We start from the raw sequence: 18,930 nt of genomic DNA on the forward strand, positions 1-18,930 counted from the left end.
TTGAAGAGGGATTGTTTCAAGGGTCGTACTGTTGAGGAAGCGTTATCCAAGAGGCCATGCCACGTGACTCAAGAAAATTGGGAAGATCTTGTCAACAAATGGTCAGATGAAAGAAATCAGGTTTGTAGCAAAATATGCCAAAACAACATCTATAATAAATCTGAAGTTGCACTCTGTGACTTGTGAATTTGTTTTTACATTTGCTAGCAACATATATAGTAAATAGTAAATTGGTAGTATCTTCAACTTAATTCTTTTTTTGTTGTTTTCTGTTTACAAGTGTGTTGCTGCATGATTGTCTTCACTAAAGAGAGAAAAAGATTACTAGTGACATAATTTACATTACTCAATGAACATGTTTCCTGTTTTTATGAATATTCGCTCGTAATGATAATACTAATATTTGTTGCTTGGTATAGGAAATTTCTGCAAAGAACAAGCAGAACCGAGAAGCTGTAAAACATCAACCAAAGACAGGCTCGAGGTGTTACATTGCCCATTTCCATCAACTAGTATGAACTCCAACTAATTCCTTCTAGTCCAACGTATATTGCAACTTGTGTTCATACATAGAGTACTAATTATATAAATTAATCCATACATCTTGCAGAAAAAAGACAAGTACAACAACGAGGACCCTAGTCCAATTGACTTCTTCAAAGATACACATATTGACAAAAAGACTGGTCGCATGAGCGAGGAAGCACAAATAGCTTATGTGAGATTTTTTTCCTCTATTCCCACTGACATTAATTATTTTCGGTGTTGTTATTTCATTATCCATAAACCCAGATTTAATATATGAGAACCTTGTTATATTATTGTGGGATTAAGAGGCTTTTTGCAATGTTGTTGTGTTACTGCTGCTGCCCGCTGCTGCTACATGTTGCTGCTGCTGGCTGGCTGGCTGCTGCTCACTGTAGCGGCTGGACGTTGCTGCTACTGGCCGTTGTTGCTGCTGTTGCAGGCTGTTTGTTGCTGCCATCGCTGTGCTGTTTTTTTGCTTTATGTAATTTATGTTGTTCCTGCCTCCTTTAATCTATTTTTCTCGTACATGCTCCTGTAAGCTTAGTTCACATGTCAACTCTCTTACTTGACCATGGATGTTTTTCTTGTACAGACTGCTATGGAAAATAAGAGGAGGGAAGCACAATCAGAAGGTGGGCACCTAGTGTCTGATGCACAGATTGTGGCTGAAGTTCTAAAGGAGCACACCGCCTCAAGCACCTTCCTTTCAAGCATGGGACTGCAATCAAGACCAGGGAGTTCTAAGCCCTCCGCTTCCGCACTGCGCATCCCAGAGTTAGAAGAAAGAGTTCAACAACAAGATATGGAAGCAAGAGAGGCAAATGAGATGTACCAGCAAGAGTTAAACAAGAAAGTCGAAGCACAAGAGTATGCACTTCAAGAGATGCAAAGGAAACAACAAGAAGATCTGGAAGCTGTGAAGAAGAGCCAGCAAGAAAGAGAAGAAGCTTGGGCAAAGAAGCAGGCAGAAACAGACGCCCTTCTTAGTTTTCTTTTACGAAAACATGGTGCATGAAGGCCATCATTATATTGTGGTTCTTTAATTTGGAGTAGTGGTGTGTTTTTGATACTTTAGTTTGGAATTGTAGAGACAATAATTTCATGGTCTTTAGTTATGTCAATGTTTACATTCCATCGTAATGTCATTTGGCATTCTTATCAATTTACAATGTGATATCTGACAGTTAACTGTATGTTATTTTTATGTCAGTTCACAATAGTAAATTTTATGTATTACAATTAAATTCAAATCCTCAATTTCATGTAAAGTAATTTCATCTCAATATTATTGAAAAAAAAAGAAAAAAATTCTGAATAATGGAATTGGTAAAAATATAAATAAATCGATTAAAAATTATCCATAAATTAATATTGTTTTTAGAAAAGAATCACCGCATGACGACACGTTCATTTGTGACGTTAACTGTGATGTTTGTAAAAGGGCCCGGAGCTGACGTGGCAGAAGTCAGTGACGTTCTAGCGTCATGGAAAATAGTGTTCTGTGACAAATTGGTAGGTAATTTGTGACATAACTAGGCGTCATTGAATAGGCTAATCGATGACGTTTTAAGGAGCGTAACAGAAAATCATGTATTCAATGACGGGGCCTGAACTTCGCGTCACTAGGATGAATTCGTGACGGTGATTCAGTGACGATGCCGGTGACGCTCCGTAAACGTCACTGTGGGTTTTTCTGTGACGTTTTCAGCTATTCAGTGACGTTTAAATTTCGTCACATGAAGTCTGATCTGTTGTAGTGTATAACCGCCACTGGAGGGGGATCACGGATGGGGTTTTGCCGTAGTAGTGTCCTCTAAAATAAAAATCTATCATTCCAAATAACGGAAACAAAGTGACACCTTTTTTTATCTCTTGTTAGAGGGAATTGATTGCAAGAGTATTTAAAGCAGCAAAATGACCCGCGCATTTGCGTTGCTAGATTTACCATATAGATATTTGTTTTCGGTTATTTTGTCGCCCCAACTAAATTGTGTTGTCAACATTAGTATGTATATTGTGTGTGAAGTTTTTTGGAAAGCTTTCCATCCTTGTTCCCTAAAAGAAGGCCTAGACATTGAGGTCTGTATTCGGCATGCCATCGAAAACTATATCTCTTCATACTTCAGATTTATGTAAAAACATTTATCTAATCTGACTCGGCTATTTTCTATAAATACTAGTAGCTCTCAAATTTAGTTATTTATGGATGTTTTGGTCTGATGATCGATTGTCCAAATTAATGCAGTCTACCTTGGAGGACTGGGTCCTATTCCTGGTAAACTCTTCCTGCAAATTTCTTCTTGTTCTTCTATCACTTGGGCCCTGAAAGATATTGAAGCCCACTCGAAGAACCTAATTTTTTTAAGAGACCGTCTAAAAGAAATAGAAAGCTCATCTGTATGTAAAGATCATCTCAAAGGAACTCTAAAATTGGAAACCTTATCTAAAATGAATGCAAAACTCATCTAAAATTGAATTGTCGTTTTAAAATATTGAATTCGTCTCTAAGGGACGCAAAAATAAAATAGGATACTGCTCGTCTCAAAGAAATTGAAATCCTTTCTTCAAAAAGTTGAAAAGGCAGCTCAAATATATTGAGGCTCAACTCAAAGAAATCTAAAAAAAAATTGGAATCACACTGCAACAAATCCGTTGAAACATGACGATTTCGTCGTGACGGTTTGATAGGCCGTCACAAATCGCCCAAAATGGTGATGGTCCGACTCATTTCCATCACAAGTCGAGGTAAGGCCCATGGGCTGTGATAATATGGTGACAGAGCCGCTCTAAATGCCACCGATGGCCATGCGCGGTTCGTGTCGAGCCGTAAACCGCCACACATTCTTGCGGTCCAATTCATAAAGTGGCCGCCAGGCACCTTGATCTTAGACGTGAACCCACACATTTTGTCAGTTCCATCAACCTAGGGTCCACATACAAGGTACGGACCGACCCGAGTCCTCACCATGTACTACCACGTGTCCAGTGGGGCTACTACATGTCCATGTGTGCCCACATGTCAGGTTTGGACCAAATTTCAAGAGCACGTGTCATTGTTATCTCCATGCGACTGGTCCCTCCTGTAAGAACAGGACCACATGTGTCCTTACACTCTACTTCCACCCGTCACTGGTACAACCCGCTCAAGCATGGGTCCATATGGTTAGTCGATCCAACTTGGGGGGCTACGGGTCAGGGTACGGAGGTACACGTGTCCTTATGTTGTACTTCCACATGCCACCTCATGTCTTGGTGGACCCACATGTCAGTCATGTACCTAGTTTTTTGAAAGCGTGACGTTTTTGGTCCGGCCCGATCAAGAGAGCCCACCAGTCACGTTGCCACTTATGTATGGTTGGGTGAACTAGTCATGCAGGCATGGGCGGTTGGACCCAATCATTTACATGGACCACTCCATACGACTGGGCTGCCTGTCAGAAACGGGTCACATATGTCCTGACGCACTGTTCTAGAAAAAAAAGTCCTTACGCTCTACTTCCACCTGTCCAGCTGGACCACCCAATTCAAGGGCCTATATGGACAATCAATCCAACTTGGGGCCCATCGTAAGAGTACACAGAGGTACGCATGTCCTCCTTTGTACTTCCACATGTCCATTAGGATCACTACTTGTCTTGATGGACCCAAATGTTAGTCCTGGGCCCATTTTTCCGGTCTGGCCTAAACGAAATAGAGCCTTGGCTGGCAATACTCGTTTTGGAAGAATTGCTGCCTCTTCAATGCCTTTCCGAAAAGTCCAGATTTCTCTACCCTCACCACCCGCACTAGGGTTTTCTCACCTTTTTCGGGGGATTGGCATCTTATTTCGATCTTCATTCTTACTCTTCATGATTAGGGCATCTCCAACAAGATACACTTATCATTACCTATATTCTCCGTCTTGCTCTTTGAGGTGTGGTGGAGTGAAAAGTTGGAGAGATTGTTTCCTTTGCAGAAGTAGCAGATTTTTTTTTGCAGGTATGCAGAAGTAACAGCTTGACACAATGATAGAAAATGTGAGGAGAGAAGTGGATGGAGAACCACATGGATCCTAATTGAAAAGTTTACCTTGAGAGTTGAGAGAAAATATCACATAATTGATTGACGAGATAGAAAAATGAGCAGGGGAGAGAGGCCCCAAGTAAAAAGCTCTTATTGGGATGCCGTTATGGACGGTGCTTACTGGTTGCAAGGTTACCGATTTGTCAGTATCAGCAAGCTGTAGAGGGTGGTAGCATCGTACGTTCACTATATATAGGAGACTAGGCCTCCTTTTCGAAACACCGGACAGCGTTGTTTCACAATAGAACATAGGTATGCTAGAGACTATGGCCAAGTACGTGAGTGCTTCTTTAGCCATCCTGTTGTTAACCCTGTCTTTAGTTGCTGCAACAACAGCAGACGACCCTTCTCACTCAGAACTATCTAGCAAGATCAGCGAGCATTCTCTATCTTACAGCCCGCAGGCGCAACACTTCCCGAACGAGCGGCTCTACCGAGCCTACCTCGTTATCCAACGCTTCAAGAGCAGCATCACTAGCGATCCGAAAAACATCACCACAACCTGGTCTGGCTCTGACATATGCGGCAAAACAAGATATGCCGGATTCCACTGCGCGATAACACCCGGGCGGGCTAAGATTCTCACAGTCACGGCAATTGTTTTCAATGGTTTTGGCCTGCGTGCGCCGAGGCTGCACAGCTTCATCGACCAGCTCCCCGATGTTGTGATTTTTCAAGCTTCCTCCAATAACTTTGGGGGAGACATCCCCCACCTCGACGGCCTTGAGTATATGTATAAGCTCAGTATGTACGACGATCTCCATGATCAGTATTCTGAAACTAAAACAACCATTGGCGGGAATGTTGGCATCGGTCGACTATTTCAACTTACATATAAAGTCGGTATAAATTTTGGACACAGCAATGGTAGGGCGCTCCTCCTCAATAGAAACAGTTTATCCGGGCCACTTCCGGCCAACCTCGGCATCTCCAAGTTGAGCTACCTCGCCCTCGCCAACAACAAGCTCACCGGCCCAATCCCGTCATCAATCGGGCAAGCAAAAGACTCCCTCCTCGAGCTCCTCCTCCTCAACAACCAGCTCTCCGGCTGCCTCCCACACGAGCTGGGCATGCTCACCAAAACCACGGTCATCGACGCCGGGAAGAACCAGCTCACGGGCCCGATCCCGCAATCCTTCTCCTGCCTCAGCAGCGTCGAGCAGCTCAACCTGGGCGAGAACCGCCTCTACGGCCAGGTCCCCGACGCGCTCTGCAAGCTCGGCCGCCTCGCCAACCTCACGCTGGCGGGCAACTACTTCTCCTCGGTCGGGCCGGCGTGCTCGGCGCTGGTCAAGGACGGCGTTCTGGACGTAAAGAGGAACTGCATCCCCGGCCTCGCCAACCAGAGGGCGCCCGCGGAGTGCGCCTCGTTCATGAGCCAGCCCAAGGCGTCCTGCCCTGCCGCGAGCGCTCCCGTGTCCTGCCCTGCCGAAGCTGCCGCGGACGCCAAGAAGATGGCGCCGGAGGGGAGGGCGGCCGCCAAGGACTACGCAAGCTACGTGACGTACGCCACTCTCCATGAGTGAGCTAGGCGCCACGTAGTGCGTACGGCTTGTCGGCGTGGCGCATGCATGCGCTAGGGGACGCCGTGCCTCGTCGCTGGAGTAATTTGTTTGCTATTGTATTCATTTTTCTTGTATTTGTTCGGTTGGTGTGTGTGCGCGCGCGCGCACGTGATCGTTATTTGTTTTTCTCTTCACGTGTGGATGTCACGTCTAGATCTTGCCCTCTTGTACGTACTGTACTGCCATGCACGTCTGTTGTGTGGTGGCAATTAATTTGGATCGTATCTTGCTTTGTTCTTTCATGATGTCTTGAAATTATGTGAAGTTTTCTTACATTGTGCATTGCTAGTTACCATTGCTCGGTGTAAATGTATAATACGGTCAATAAACCATGCATGCCTCTCTGTCGTACAAACTTAACGACCAAACTCCCCAGCAGCACCTGCTTAATTACGTGTGCATTTCCGAATGTATATCACAAAGGTTTATGGTCATCGCCAAATCTCTTTTGTGACCGCGCACCTTCTCGTCGCTCGCAGTGCGCACGCACGTGAATCGTCCGATCTGATCGAGCGTTCTCTGTTCTCCCCCTCCACCTCCTCCTCCCGACCAGGCGCCACTCCTCCCCCCTCCTCTCTCTCCCTCTTCTCCCACGAGTTCTCCAGCGCAGGACGTCGTTGCCGTGGGCCAGCCCGCCATGGAATCCGCCGGATCAGGACACCCTTCTCCCTCCCTCCTCCCGCCCGAGGTGCGTCTCGAGCACATGAAGACGCCTCGTGGGCCGCCCCGCCGAGAAATCGGCCGGATCTGGACCTGCTCTCTCCCTCCCCACCTCCCTCCTCCCCCCGAGGTCCGTCCCGGGTGCAGGATGACGCCTTCTGGGCTGGCCTGCCGTGGAATCCGCCGGATCAGGACCCGCGGTTCCTCTTGCCCGCGGCGTTGGGGAGCTCTCGAAGGGGCCAGCCATGTAGACCGCAGACTCGTCGTCGTTGGCCACGCCGAATAAAGGGACGACGACCCCGTCGTCCTTGGCCCGATATGGAGGCACGTCCCGGCAACAACGATCCCGTGATCGTAACGGTTCGTGGTCTATGAGGGTATGGTGCTCATAATTTCTCTCGTTACTTACATCCAGTAGATATGATCTTGGATTTCTTTCGTACTTCTCGTAGAATTTTTTTATTTTTCATGCAACGAACCCATCAGTAAAAATTCCTGGTGCAACAAATTCTAGGGCGCTCCTCCTAAACGGCGATAAACTGTCCGGGTCACTTCCGGCGGACATTGGCTTCTCCAAGTTGAGCTACCTCGCCCTCGCGGGAAATTTCTAGCTGACGCCGTGGATGCCTACCTCGATTATCCACACCGTTCGCCCGTATAGGGATCTGAGCCATCTTAGGTGGCCGATCAGGATTTACAGTCACATTAACTGAACACGGTCCATAGGGGTGGTAGGACGCAGCACGTAGGTCTGCTTTTAGCAGAGACTGACAGACCCTTGCTGCCTTGCAGCAAGTTTTCCACTGTAGCGCTCGCTCCATGTAGCGCTCGCTCCATGTCTCACTCGGAGTACTAGTAGTCTGAATAGTACTAGTTTTGATAGCAGTAATAATGGGGGCATAGGAGTATTGAGGAGCTTTGCTTAAAGATGTGAGCAATATCGAGAAGCTTTGCTTAAAGATGTTTTACTGTGCATGGCAAACATTGTTTTTTCAATGTTTTTCTAGTTTGGACGTCAGAACATTGTTTTTCCCAATGTTTTGTAGTGTCCTCGGCCAAACAATGTTTTTTCCAGTGTTTCGTTGATGTCAAAAGCATCTCTGAAACTCTGAATAACACATGCATTTGTTCATAGATATTTTTTTCGTGTGTTTCAATGCTTGAAGCACCATGAGTACGCATGTGAATCGCATGAAGAAAACTCGGTCGTTCCTGTGAAAATACAAACCGAGTAGCAGTCCTTACGGTCAGTTTGACCACTGCACAATCCTAAAGTTATTTTGTCCAACTTCACGTGAGCTAGCGGAGTAATTTAGAAGTCGAGAGTCGAGACCCTCCGGCTCCAAGTGGGTCCCTAGTGAACAGAAGCCTGCTATCCCTTGTGCCTTTTGTGGGATGGGACAAAAAAGAAGAAATGACGACCAGCACTGGGAGAGAATGATGGAAGATATAAAATACTCCTACAAGAAAATCAGTAGAGAGAGCGCAATACTCGAAGAGATAGAAGAAACAGTAGTCATGGGAACTACAGTGACTTTGGCAATATCACCTACAGTATCCTACGATAGGAACAAGAGGCTGCATCCACTGTCAGATATTTAGTTCTCGATGGCCATAATGACTTTCCTTAAACCTGATTCTGGCGCAAATCCCGAGGAATGAAACACTGCTCCGATGGACAGGATAGGCGGGGCACTCACCTACGTGGTCAGAAAAATCACCCTCCCTGGCCTCGCCCTCGCAAACAACAAGCTCACCGGCCCAATCCCGCAGTCAATCGGGCAAGCAAAAGACTCCCTCCTCGAGCTCCTCCTCCTCAACAACCAGCTCTCCGGCTGCCTTCCTCATGAGCTCGGCATGCTCACCAAGACAGCCGTCATCGACGCCGGGATGAACCAGCTCACGGGCCCGATCCCGTAATCCTTCTCCTGCCTCACCGGCGTCGAGCAGCTCAACCTGGGCGGGAACCACCTCTATGGCCAGGTCCCCGACGCGCTTTGCAAGCTCGCCGGCCCCTCAGGCCGCCTCGCCAACCTCACGCTGTCAAGCAACTACTTCACGTCGGTCGGGCCGGCGTGCTCGGCCCTGATCAAGGACGGCGTGCTGGACGTGAAGAAGAACTGCATCCCAGGCCTCGCCAACCAGAGGGCACCCGCGGAGTGCGCCTCGTTCATGAGCCAGCCGAAGACGTCCTGCCCGGCCGCGAGCGCTCCCGTGTCCTGCCCTGCTGCCCCCGCGGACGCCAAGACGAAGATGGCGCCGGAAGGGAGGGCGGCCGCCAAGGGCTACTCCAGCTACGTGACGTACGCCACTCTGCATGAGTGAGCTAGGCGACACGTACGGCGCGAGGCGCACGCATGCACTAGGGGACACTGCGGGCCTCGTCGCTATTTATTTGTTTGCTCTTGTATTCGTTTTTGGATGCGTTGGGGTGCACATGTGGTCTTGTTTTTTCCCTTTTTATTTGTTTTCCAATGCACGTACGTGTGGATGTCGCATCTCTCGCTTGTACTGTACGGCCACGTCCGTTGTGGGGAGGTAATTAACTTGGATTTAAATCTTGCTTATCTATTAGTATCTATTAAATTAGAGGAGTTGGTGGTGATGGGTCGGCGCCGTTAGTCCTCTTTCCCACCTGCCGATCCGATCTGGACCAAGCGAGCCGCACCCGGACGCACCTAAAAACGAAACGGTTTTTTCTTTTTTCCCGTCGCCTGCGCCTGTGCGAGCCGCCACGCCGCCTTCCTCCTCCGCGCCGCACAGCGCCGACTCCTATCCGTCGGCAGGTGGGCGTCCGTCCCGTCTGTCCGTAATTTCGCTAGAATTACGGATATGCCATCGCACGCCAGCTACCCAACCTCTCGGCTTCTCACTTCACAGTACCGCGTACCCACGAGAGAAATCGCCCGCACCTGCGGGTTCCGTGGTGGTGGCGTTGGCGTTGGCGGCCTTCGCGGCCCCGGCGGCTGAGATCTCGCTGGAGCTCGCCTCGTCCTCACGACTCGTCGTCCGACCCGCTTCTCTCTTGTCTTCCCTGCCCCACCAGCGCATCGGGATCTCACGCCTCCAGTTCTTCTCCGCCGCCGACTCCAGTCCCCTCCCACTCAATCAGGGTCCGCCGCCGCCACCAGGAAGAACCGGTTCTTCTCCTCTCCCGCCTGCGCAGCTGCCGGTTCTTCTCATCTTCCAATGCCACGGTGGGCGTGAGGGGCGGGCCGGATTTGGCGTCGTCACCTACCCAAAGGGGTCCGCGGTGGATTCCACACCGCGGTCGCCGTTTTAGGTTGTGTTCCAGCCTGCCCCGGCCTCCCCACCCGGCGAGCCTGTGGCCGTGCATTTCTCTGGCAAGCTGCTGGCCGCGTATATCTACACCAACTCATGAGCTCGTGGCTTCGTGCCCATCCTTTGTCTTGATTCGGTACATCATCAAGGGATTTTTTTTTTTCCTCACTAACACAATTTAACACTGTTAATGCATGATCCCATGTTATATCAATTGATGATTGAGATGTAGTGATTGATATTTGTATTTTGCAAGATTAATGCAGGATTGAGATTGTGGTATTATGCCGCCAAGTGTTTGCTGAAATGTCTTAAGGGAAATTTACTCGTAAGTTTCTCTTGAATTGTCATCTTGCTGTTTGTGGGCTTCCTTTATTTTGCATGGGAGCCAAGACCTAAACAGATGCAATGAAACTGCCATTACATATATCATTGTGATATTCTGAAACTTCTGAATCCTTCATGCAGTGCATTTGTTATGGCCTAAAGCCTGATGATGTTGGTCAGTTCGCTAGATGCAATCTTTTCCTCCTCCTTATATAAGTTACTATATTAACATATAAGTTTTCTTGGATAAGGAAGCTAGCAAGATTGTTGGAGTGCCATTTTACTGATAAAATAATCCATCGATTTAGCTCCAGTGAGTTAGTAATTGCTGCTGTTGTGCTTCATTTTTCTTGATTGGAATCAATAAATAATGGTGTTTGCATGAATCGAAAATGATTCATTTCTCGGCAAGTTACTAAGTACTCCCTCCGTTCCTAAATTCTTGTCTCAAATTTGCCCAAAAATGGATGTATAGATTCCTAAAAAGCGTCTAGATACATGTAATATTTCGACAAGAATTTAGGAAGGGAGGGAGTATCTTAGCGCCGGTGGATTTCCCGGTGACGCCGCGGGCCACGCACTACATGGAAGTGGCGGGGGACATTGGATAATTTCCGTATCTGTTCATATATTTGTGTTGATTTTATTTTCGAGATTCTCACATGAATCTACAAGAAAAGACACATTTATTTTTTCGCTTGGGAATCACTTGATGCTAATTATTTGGGAAGATTTTTTATTAGCAATTCGTCCATGTCAAAAGATTAACAGAGATTTTTGTTATAAGAGGCGAACATATATTTTTATCAAATTTTCAACGGCGAATGGTAGTTTGGTCCATGTTACCCCTACCCGATGTCACTCCTCCTCTGCTGCTGTCAAGATCCAGCCATGGTGTTCTTCGTGTTCTTGTAAAATAATCTTTCATTTTATCCGATGCGACATTTGAAGCACATAAATTGGGTTTTTTTACAACTGCACATGATTTGTTTGGTTACGCAATTTCTGTACAAAGGTGATGCTTCTGCTCAAGTAGAATCTGGGACAGATTTTGTGTTTGTACTACACACATGTTGGAGGTTTTTTTTTTCAAGATTTAGCAGAACCGAGTATGCTGGTGATGAACTTTGTGGGCTAAACATTCTGTAATTTAAATATTTGTACCAACAGATTGTTAACTGTTTACTTGATGTCCAAATCTTCTGCCTTGATGCGAAGTTATTACATTGTGGCATTGCTGTGGTGACTGGTCAATATTTCCCAGCATAGTGTGGCGTCACGGGATTATCCGGACCATTGATTGCCGCCGCCACATTATCTCGGCGAGGCGAGCCTGAGAGGTCACCGGCAAGGGCGACACCGGAACCCTTTCCGGGCTAAGGTGCCACCCGTGCGGCAGGTGGACGTCCGGCCACGGCACCGGAATGCTCTGTTCCCAAAACTCTCGGGCCAGGTCGACGCTGACATTGCATCGACCCAACCGGACGGATCGCGCGGGCGGCGCGATTGTGAATCCCCGTGACACCGGCGGGACGGAGCGCGACGGGGAGGAACGGTGGAGCTCCGACGCGACGCCGACGGTGCGCTCTGGCGCGGATCAGAGGAGAACGATGCCTCGCGGTCGTTGGCGGTCTTCCTCCACCACGGCTTGGGCGCCATTGCCGTGGTCGGTCGCACTACGTAGGGTTTTCCGTCGAAGTGGGTGGGGGAGAAATGGGGACGGGGGCTAGTCCCATTTATATGTCCGCGACAGGTAGTCGCTGGGCCGCTGGCAGGTGGGGACAGGGAAGGCGAGGGGGTTTGACCGCGTGGACCAGCCGGACCGCGTGCGTGGAGACACAAACCCTCCTCAGATTTGGGGCAGGAATGGGTCAACGCGGACCCGAATCCGGACCGCCGCGCAAATGGGTCGCCCCGGGCGACGCGTTTTGTCCATTTTGGACCAACCGGACCGCGTAGGCCCATTTGCGTCGCCCCGCTGGAGTTGCCCGTAGGAACAAAATTTGAGGATGTGGTTGGAAATGCTTTTGGGCAACAGCCTGGACGCCCTCGGGCTCGGCCCGCTCAGGCTCGGACGGGCTCGGGCTCGGCCCGGCAAATGCAAAGCCTGGGCCGAGCAGCTGAACTGCGCTCGTTTTTATGGGCCGAGCCCAGCTCTGCTCTGGCTGCTCGAAAAAGCCCGAAAATATATCCGGCCCAGTCCACCTCATGAATTTTCCCCAGCCCACTCATCATCTACTCCTGTCCGAAAGCTCCCCAGCCCACTAAAGCAGTACGGCTCATACCACAGCCACTCCTGCAGTCCTGCCTGACAACTCCACGATCGAACTCCAGCCCGAGCTAGCGTTCGTTAGGTTTCCTCTTCTCTGGCAGATGCTGCGCCGCTGCACAACCTGCACAGCTTGCACCGTCGGGCGCTATGTCCCGCCGTCTAGATCCGCCGGCCGGCCGCCACGTCCCACCGCGCACGCCGTCTAGATCCGTCGGCCGCCGCTGAAGACAATGACGGGGAAGTCGATGCCATGGCGAGCGGTGTCGGGCAGCGCGGCGGCGATGTCGACGTCAACAACCCGACGCCTCTTCCTCTCTTCGAGCGCATTGGTCCCGCGCTGGACATGGCCATGGCGAAGAACCCCATCCGCTTGGATGTGTGGTGTGTCGTCGAGCCGGAAGAAGATGGTGGCCAAGAAGACTTCGAGCGCAAGCGGGTTCGCGTACGTCGGCACCGATGTGGACGATGAGGAGGAAGACGACTTACTGTTGGGGTTGTCAAGCTCGGCCCGAGCTTCAGCCAGGCCCGAGCCGAACCTCGGATATAGGCCTGAAAATGGTTTCGGGCCGAGCCGGGCTCGGCGGGGCTCGCATCCAGGCCAAGCCAATGCCCTGCTCGGTTGCCTCCTGCGTTTTGCCTAACCGCGATCAGGCCGCCTGCTCGGCCCGTCTCGTGTGACTCCCGCCGATTGATCGATCAAGCGATCAGCCGCGAATGGAGAGTACGTGCTCTGCTGCTTCTCTCGAATCACGATCGCTCTAAAGGAGGGCGGAGGGGCAACACGCGCGGCCTGGGCTCCGCGCTGCCTCCTGCTAGAGCTCCGGCGAGCTATGGCAAAGGATGGAGTGCTCTGGAACCTGCAATGTCTACTTGTCAGATTACCTGTGCCTAATTGCCAGGTTAGCTATATCTAGTTGCGAGATTACCTATGCCTACTTACAAGGTTAGCTATATCTAGTTGCCAGGTTAAATATACCTAGTTGCCAGGTTAGTAATCTCTGATTGCCAGATTACCTATGTCTCATTGCCAGCTTAGCAATGTCTCCTTGCTAGATTATCTATGTCTACTTGCCAGGTTAACTGTACATAGTTGTCAGGTTAGCAATGTCTACTTACCAGATTACCTATGCCTAATTGTCAGGTTACCTATGCTGCCAGATTACTTGTGCCTACTTGCCAGGTTAAGTATGCATAACTGACGTGTTAGCAATACATACTTGCCAGATTACGTATGCCTATTTGTCAGATTAGCGATGTCTAGATGGGGCCGTATGCCACTGGATGCAGAGCAGAGCCCATCACCGTTGCTGCTCCTGGTGGCCGCTGAAGCCCGCGCCCTCCCCTGCTCCGTCGACACCCTGGCTCCGACTAGGCCCTGTCGCCGGGGCCGTGTCCCTGCTCCCTCGGCGCCCCGTAGCAGCGACCGTGCCCTGGCTCCGATGACGCACCGCCGCCGGGGCCGCGGCCTTGCTCGGTCGGCGCCCTGGCTCCGACGACGCCCCGTCGCCTAGGTCGCGCCCCTGCTCCGTCGGCGCCCCCCCCCCCCCCCCCCACACACACACAGCAACCGCGCCTAGCCGCCGCGACCCTGCTTTGCCGCTGATCCACCGCCGATGCGGGCGGGCGCTGCTCCGCCGCCGTTTCCGTCCGCTACGGCCGCGCCCCTGCTTCAATCGGGATTCGGTACGAGAAGAGAGAGCTATCGGGAATGAGAGAGGCTAGCGAAGAAAGATGGGATCAGGAGAAGAGAAGGGGATGGAGGGGAGTTGGATTGGACGGACCACCGACCGCCGCACGGTAAGACCAAGTGGGGCACGTGCCTCACTTAGATTAACCGTTCTTTTTTTCGGGAGAAGACGACGAACAGTCGAGCAGATCCACCTCTTTTGTCCAGGCTGGGCCACAGCAAGTCCGTTTTCCCTTTTTTTTTTCTGAGCCTCTAACCGTTATGTCGGCTCTTCTTCTCCTTTGGGCTAGTACGGTTGGGCCCGGTCCTCTCGATTGAAGCGTGAAACCGATCGACGCCTCCTCATTTCGATTCAGGCCTCCCCTGCCTCGACCCTAGTTTTGAAAACCGGACCGGTAATCGAACCGGCGAGGTCTCGGTTCGGTTTTTCCGGTCGAACCGCTAGTTCACCTGTTGAACCGGTTTGGTTTTTTAACATATAAAATAATCTATTTTAAATAAATACTAAAAAAATCCCGCGAGGCGGCGCAGCGAGCTGCCGAAGCTGGTGCGGGGCGCGCAGCGGCCGGCGCCGGGGGCGGCGATGCGCGGCGGCGGGCGGGTGCGGGATCCGGCGAGATGGGGAACGGCAAGTGAACCGGGCGGTTCGAGTCAAACCGCCCGGTTCACCGGTTTTCACCAAAACCAGCCGATTCACCCGGTTTTTCCCGGTCCACTTGGCCGTCCGGTCCAGTGCGCTAAACAGACCGCTGGGAGCTGCGGTTCCGGTTTTTTCCGGTCGGACCGCCGATCCGGTCCGGTTTTCAAAACTAGGCCCTCGACCCCGCCCATTTATTTCCCACGCGAGAGAAAACCGTATTCCGGCGATCCCTAATCGAAATCAAAGCCCCGAATCCCAATTAAATCCAAGGCTTCTGGGCTCCGGCGAAGGAACCGCCTAGATGGCGGACAGCTCAGGCCGGGCTGCAGCTCAAGACTTTTGTTGTCGACTTGTTGCAATTTGATGGTGGCTTAGGGCACGCAAAATGGTTGATAAAGACGCCTCCTTTTATGTGCTTCACGTCATTTAGATACGACAACAAGACATGTTGTACAATATGTTATATCTTATTGTCATATCTCAAAATTAATGCTAGATGAACAAAATTATCAAACAAATGTTAAAAAGGGTAAAATTCAGTACAATGAAAAATTTGCCTTTTCTTTGCCTTATACTTCTTCTGAAGAGATCATATGTTAGCTTAGATAAGGTTCATGCATTTTCTTCACTCTCTTCCACATCATCATTTATCCTACATGGCACCCTTAAAAAAAGGCCGGTGTCAATCCCATTGTACATGCCTTTATTGGCTAGTGGTGTTTTGTTATCACATTTTGCATTTATTTATGTACAATTATTATTGTGATCTAATTGAGATTGTCATGTTTTTTTTGTCAATTATCAAAATTAGCACTTATATGTATGCAACATGTATCTAATCGGGAATCGTTTGAAACAAATCTCCTCCAATCGAAAATTCGTAATAAACTGATCATGGGCATGAAACCATGAACCCAGCTCTAATACCACTCGTTAGAAAATACAATGTGCAATGATTGATTAATTGAGAAAAGACTAATCAGAACAACACGGCACCGATATTTGTTTACGACGTCTATCGTTGCCAACTATATCCTAGGTGTGTGTTATTGTGTTGGCATAGTCTACTGAATTATCCCGCAATACCTTAGATATGTGTTACAATTATTCTAAGTCACACATAAAACCCTCCTCCAATTGCAGTATTCGACATAGTTCCATGAATCTCAGTCACTGTCCTAGACCTTTGGACCAACATCCAATAATATAACCTGCAAATTTTCAAATGGGTCAAAATTTCATTAAAATAGCACTTCCATAAACAGGTGAAATTTCAGGCTTATTAGTGTGCAGATTTAAGCGTGGGTTTTCAACAAACCTGTCCAAGAACCTTATGTAATTATTTTTATTATGTTTGAGATCCTTTGTATTTGTTGAACCCTTATAACAGATATATAATAGATATGCAAAAAGAAGAAGAAAAGACCAATAGTAGAAGAGCTTTAGTTTAACTAGGAATGCAACATTTTAGTTACGTCCACTACTGCGAGGCCACCTTGCTAGCTATTTAAGGCATAGGAAGACAAGGGCATGTGTAGTGATTGAAAAGTCTCAATATTTTCTTAGTCTCTTAGATCACTTAGAGCGACACTACAAAAATGATGTACAATACATTTTTTATCTGAATATTGTATCTAGGAATTAACGTTTGCATGCCTCCAAAATGATAGAGTGGTTAAAATTGAACTAAAAATGTTATCTGGTACAATAGAGAAAAACATCTTATTATAGGTGCTAGAGACCATCTTTTAGTTGAGAATACATACATCCTTTTTTATTTATTTCCTTTTCAAGGCAAGAACTATCTTCGTAGTTTTATTAAAAGAATCACATGTACCCTCGTACATTGCCTAATTTATACATCAACACAACCGTTTGGTAACTCCAACTATTTAAACCACACGCAAGAGCCGGGTCTTCAGTCCTTGAATTTTTGCTTTACTCAGCTATGCGATCTCCTATTCGATCGTGTCAGTCTGTTTCCAGAGCTGGTGGCCACAGCTGCTTGGTATCTCTGGTGGCAGAGAAGACGTGAAGTTCATCACGAGAGACCCAGGCGTGTGACCGAGCTGCTTTCTCCATTGCTGCACTGGCTCAGAACTTTACGAGAGCGGCATCTCATGATAAGGCAGTACTCGTTCCGTTTCATGAAACAATACATACTAGATTTTTTTGATTTGTTACACAAATCAACACGTTTTTTTTCTTGGTTCCCGCATCCGGCTATAATAACGGTTCACATCCATTTAGTACTAATGTAGTATAAGTGTTCGGACACTAAGAACGAGAGTTGTCTTAATCTAAGTGCACAAAACTATATGATGTGTTTTTTGTAATGGAGGAAGTAGTAAAGAAGGCCGGCTGGTTGAGGCTGCCTGTTGATTGTGTTAAAGTGAATGTCGATGCTGGTATTGATCCTGATGAATTGTGTGGAACTGTTGCTGCCGTGATAAGAAATAATCAGGCTGTTTTTGTGACTCCTATTAAATGCAAGCTGGAGTGTGTGCCGGACGTTATGACGGCTGAACCTTTTGCTCTCAGTCTCGGCCTGGAGCTTGCTCTTCTTAATGGCTGCACAAAGGCCGTTTTTAGCTCGGATAATCTTCAGCTTATCCAGATTCTTAAGGGGGAGGTTCAGAATTATTGTCCGGCTGCTGCTGTAATTGATGATTGCTTTCAGCTGATTTCTGAATTCTCCAAGATTTCTTTTGAGTATATTGCCCTAGAGAAGCTAACGGTGTTGCGCATGAACTCGCGCAGCTTGTGAAGAGGCCCCTGCTTCCTCTCGGTTTGATATTCCACCCCGGTGCATTGGGACTCGGCTGCGGTGACGTACTGCCCGTAGGTGGGGCCGGTCCCACGTGTCAGTGACTGTAAAGTCAGGGGCATACTTCACTAAATCCTCGTCGCGTGCATTATACCTCATTTGGTTGATGGTGTAACACCTATTGTGATAAGAAATAATCAGGATGTTTTTTTTTTGTTGAGGGTTTGAGAGCTGTATGTTGGGCAATTTGGAAGACCTAGAATGGGGGTTGTTTTGAAAAGAAAGTCTTACATCATCCTGAATCTATCGTTTTCTCCTTGTGCTCCTTTCTTCAGTTCTGGGCAAGTCTACAGAAGGGGCCTCGCCAACTACCGATGAACGATGGAGCTTGGCCTGTTGTGGCAGATGGTGGTGCTACTGAGACGATCTCGAGGAAGACTGTCGGCTCTTGGGAAGCTCCAGATGACTGTTGAAGCTCGGTTGTCGGTGTTTTGCACGAAACTCTACCGTTGCATTGGCATTTGATCCTTTTTTTGGATCTGTAATATGTTATCGCTCTATCATGTATCAGGATTTTGTTCCTGTAGTCTGTCTGAAACCCCTCTTTTCGACTTGTAGCGTGGCAAAGGGGGTCGAGTCGGCCCTATTCGCAATGAGTTTCCTGCTGGTTTTATGTTTGGCTTTCCCCGCTCGTATTTCCCTCTGCTGTTGGGTAGTTCTTATGTGCCAGATATAATGTTGTTTCCGAAATTGCAATGGAAAATGGGGGCAGTCCAAGTCGAAAAAGGGAAAGGTATTTTGCTATCAAAAGAAAAGAAAAGAAAAACACCGCAAGATGATCAATTCGATTACGGCAGTTGCGATGCCCCTTTCGTGCCCGGCCAAGCCGAGCTGTTTCTCCGCATGTTCTCCGGCAGGCCACCACCATTATTGGTTAAATCTTTTGGTCCTTCGTTCGAGCTTTCTGAGACCATCCAAACAGTTAGGTCAGCCATGCAACAAAAGGACTCCCGTGCTGAGGCTGGCCAAATGCATAATGCGTATGACTTGTACTGCTATAGGGTACAAGTAGACAACCGCGATCTGTGTCGTACTATGTCGTTCTCTTGCCGGCTTTGCCGCCCGTAGGGCCGTGTCCGC

The 18,930-nt window shown here is 48.6% G+C and overlaps 1 protein-coding gene, 1 long non-coding RNA gene and 1 pseudogene across 2 annotated transcripts; all 3 read left to right on the forward strand.

Annotated features, from left to right (window-relative positions):
- Positions 1 to 4,790: 4,790 nt before the first annotated feature.
- Positions 4,791 to 6,397, forward strand: LOC100837897 (uncharacterized protein At4g06744-like). Its single transcript, XM_024461229.1, has one exon. It carries the CDS (start codon positions 4,845 to 4,847, stop codon positions 6,114 to 6,116), a length of 1,272 nt encoding a protein of 423 aa, XP_024316997.1. The 5' UTR covers positions 4,791 to 4,844; the 3' UTR covers positions 6,117 to 6,397.
- A 215-nt stretch (positions 6,398 to 6,612) lies between these two features.
- Positions 6,613 to 9,384, forward strand: LOC112271604 (annotated as a pseudogene).
- Positions 9,385 to 16,970: 7,586 nt separating this feature from the next.
- Positions 16,971 to 18,467, forward strand: LOC112271883. Its single transcript, XR_002965401.1, has 2 exons — positions 16,971 to 17,682; positions 17,784 to 18,467. It is a non-coding gene; the product is annotated as an uncharacterized LOC112271883 (long non-coding RNA).
- Positions 18,468 to 18,930: the final 463 nt, after the last annotated feature.

The sequence above is a fragment of the Brachypodium distachyon genome, chromosome 3 (genome assembly GCF_000005505.3).
Source record: "Brachypodium distachyon strain Bd21 chromosome 3, Brachypodium_distachyon_v3.0, whole genome shotgun sequence".
NCBI lineage: Eukaryota > Viridiplantae > Streptophyta > Magnoliopsida > Poales > Poaceae > Brachypodium > Brachypodium distachyon.

What these genes read in the sequence shown, in the direction of transcription:
- LOC100837897 (XM_024461229.1), top strand. Translation starts at nt 4,845, where the DNA reads ATGCTAGAGACTATGGCCAAGTACGTGAGTGCTTCTTTAGCCATCCTG.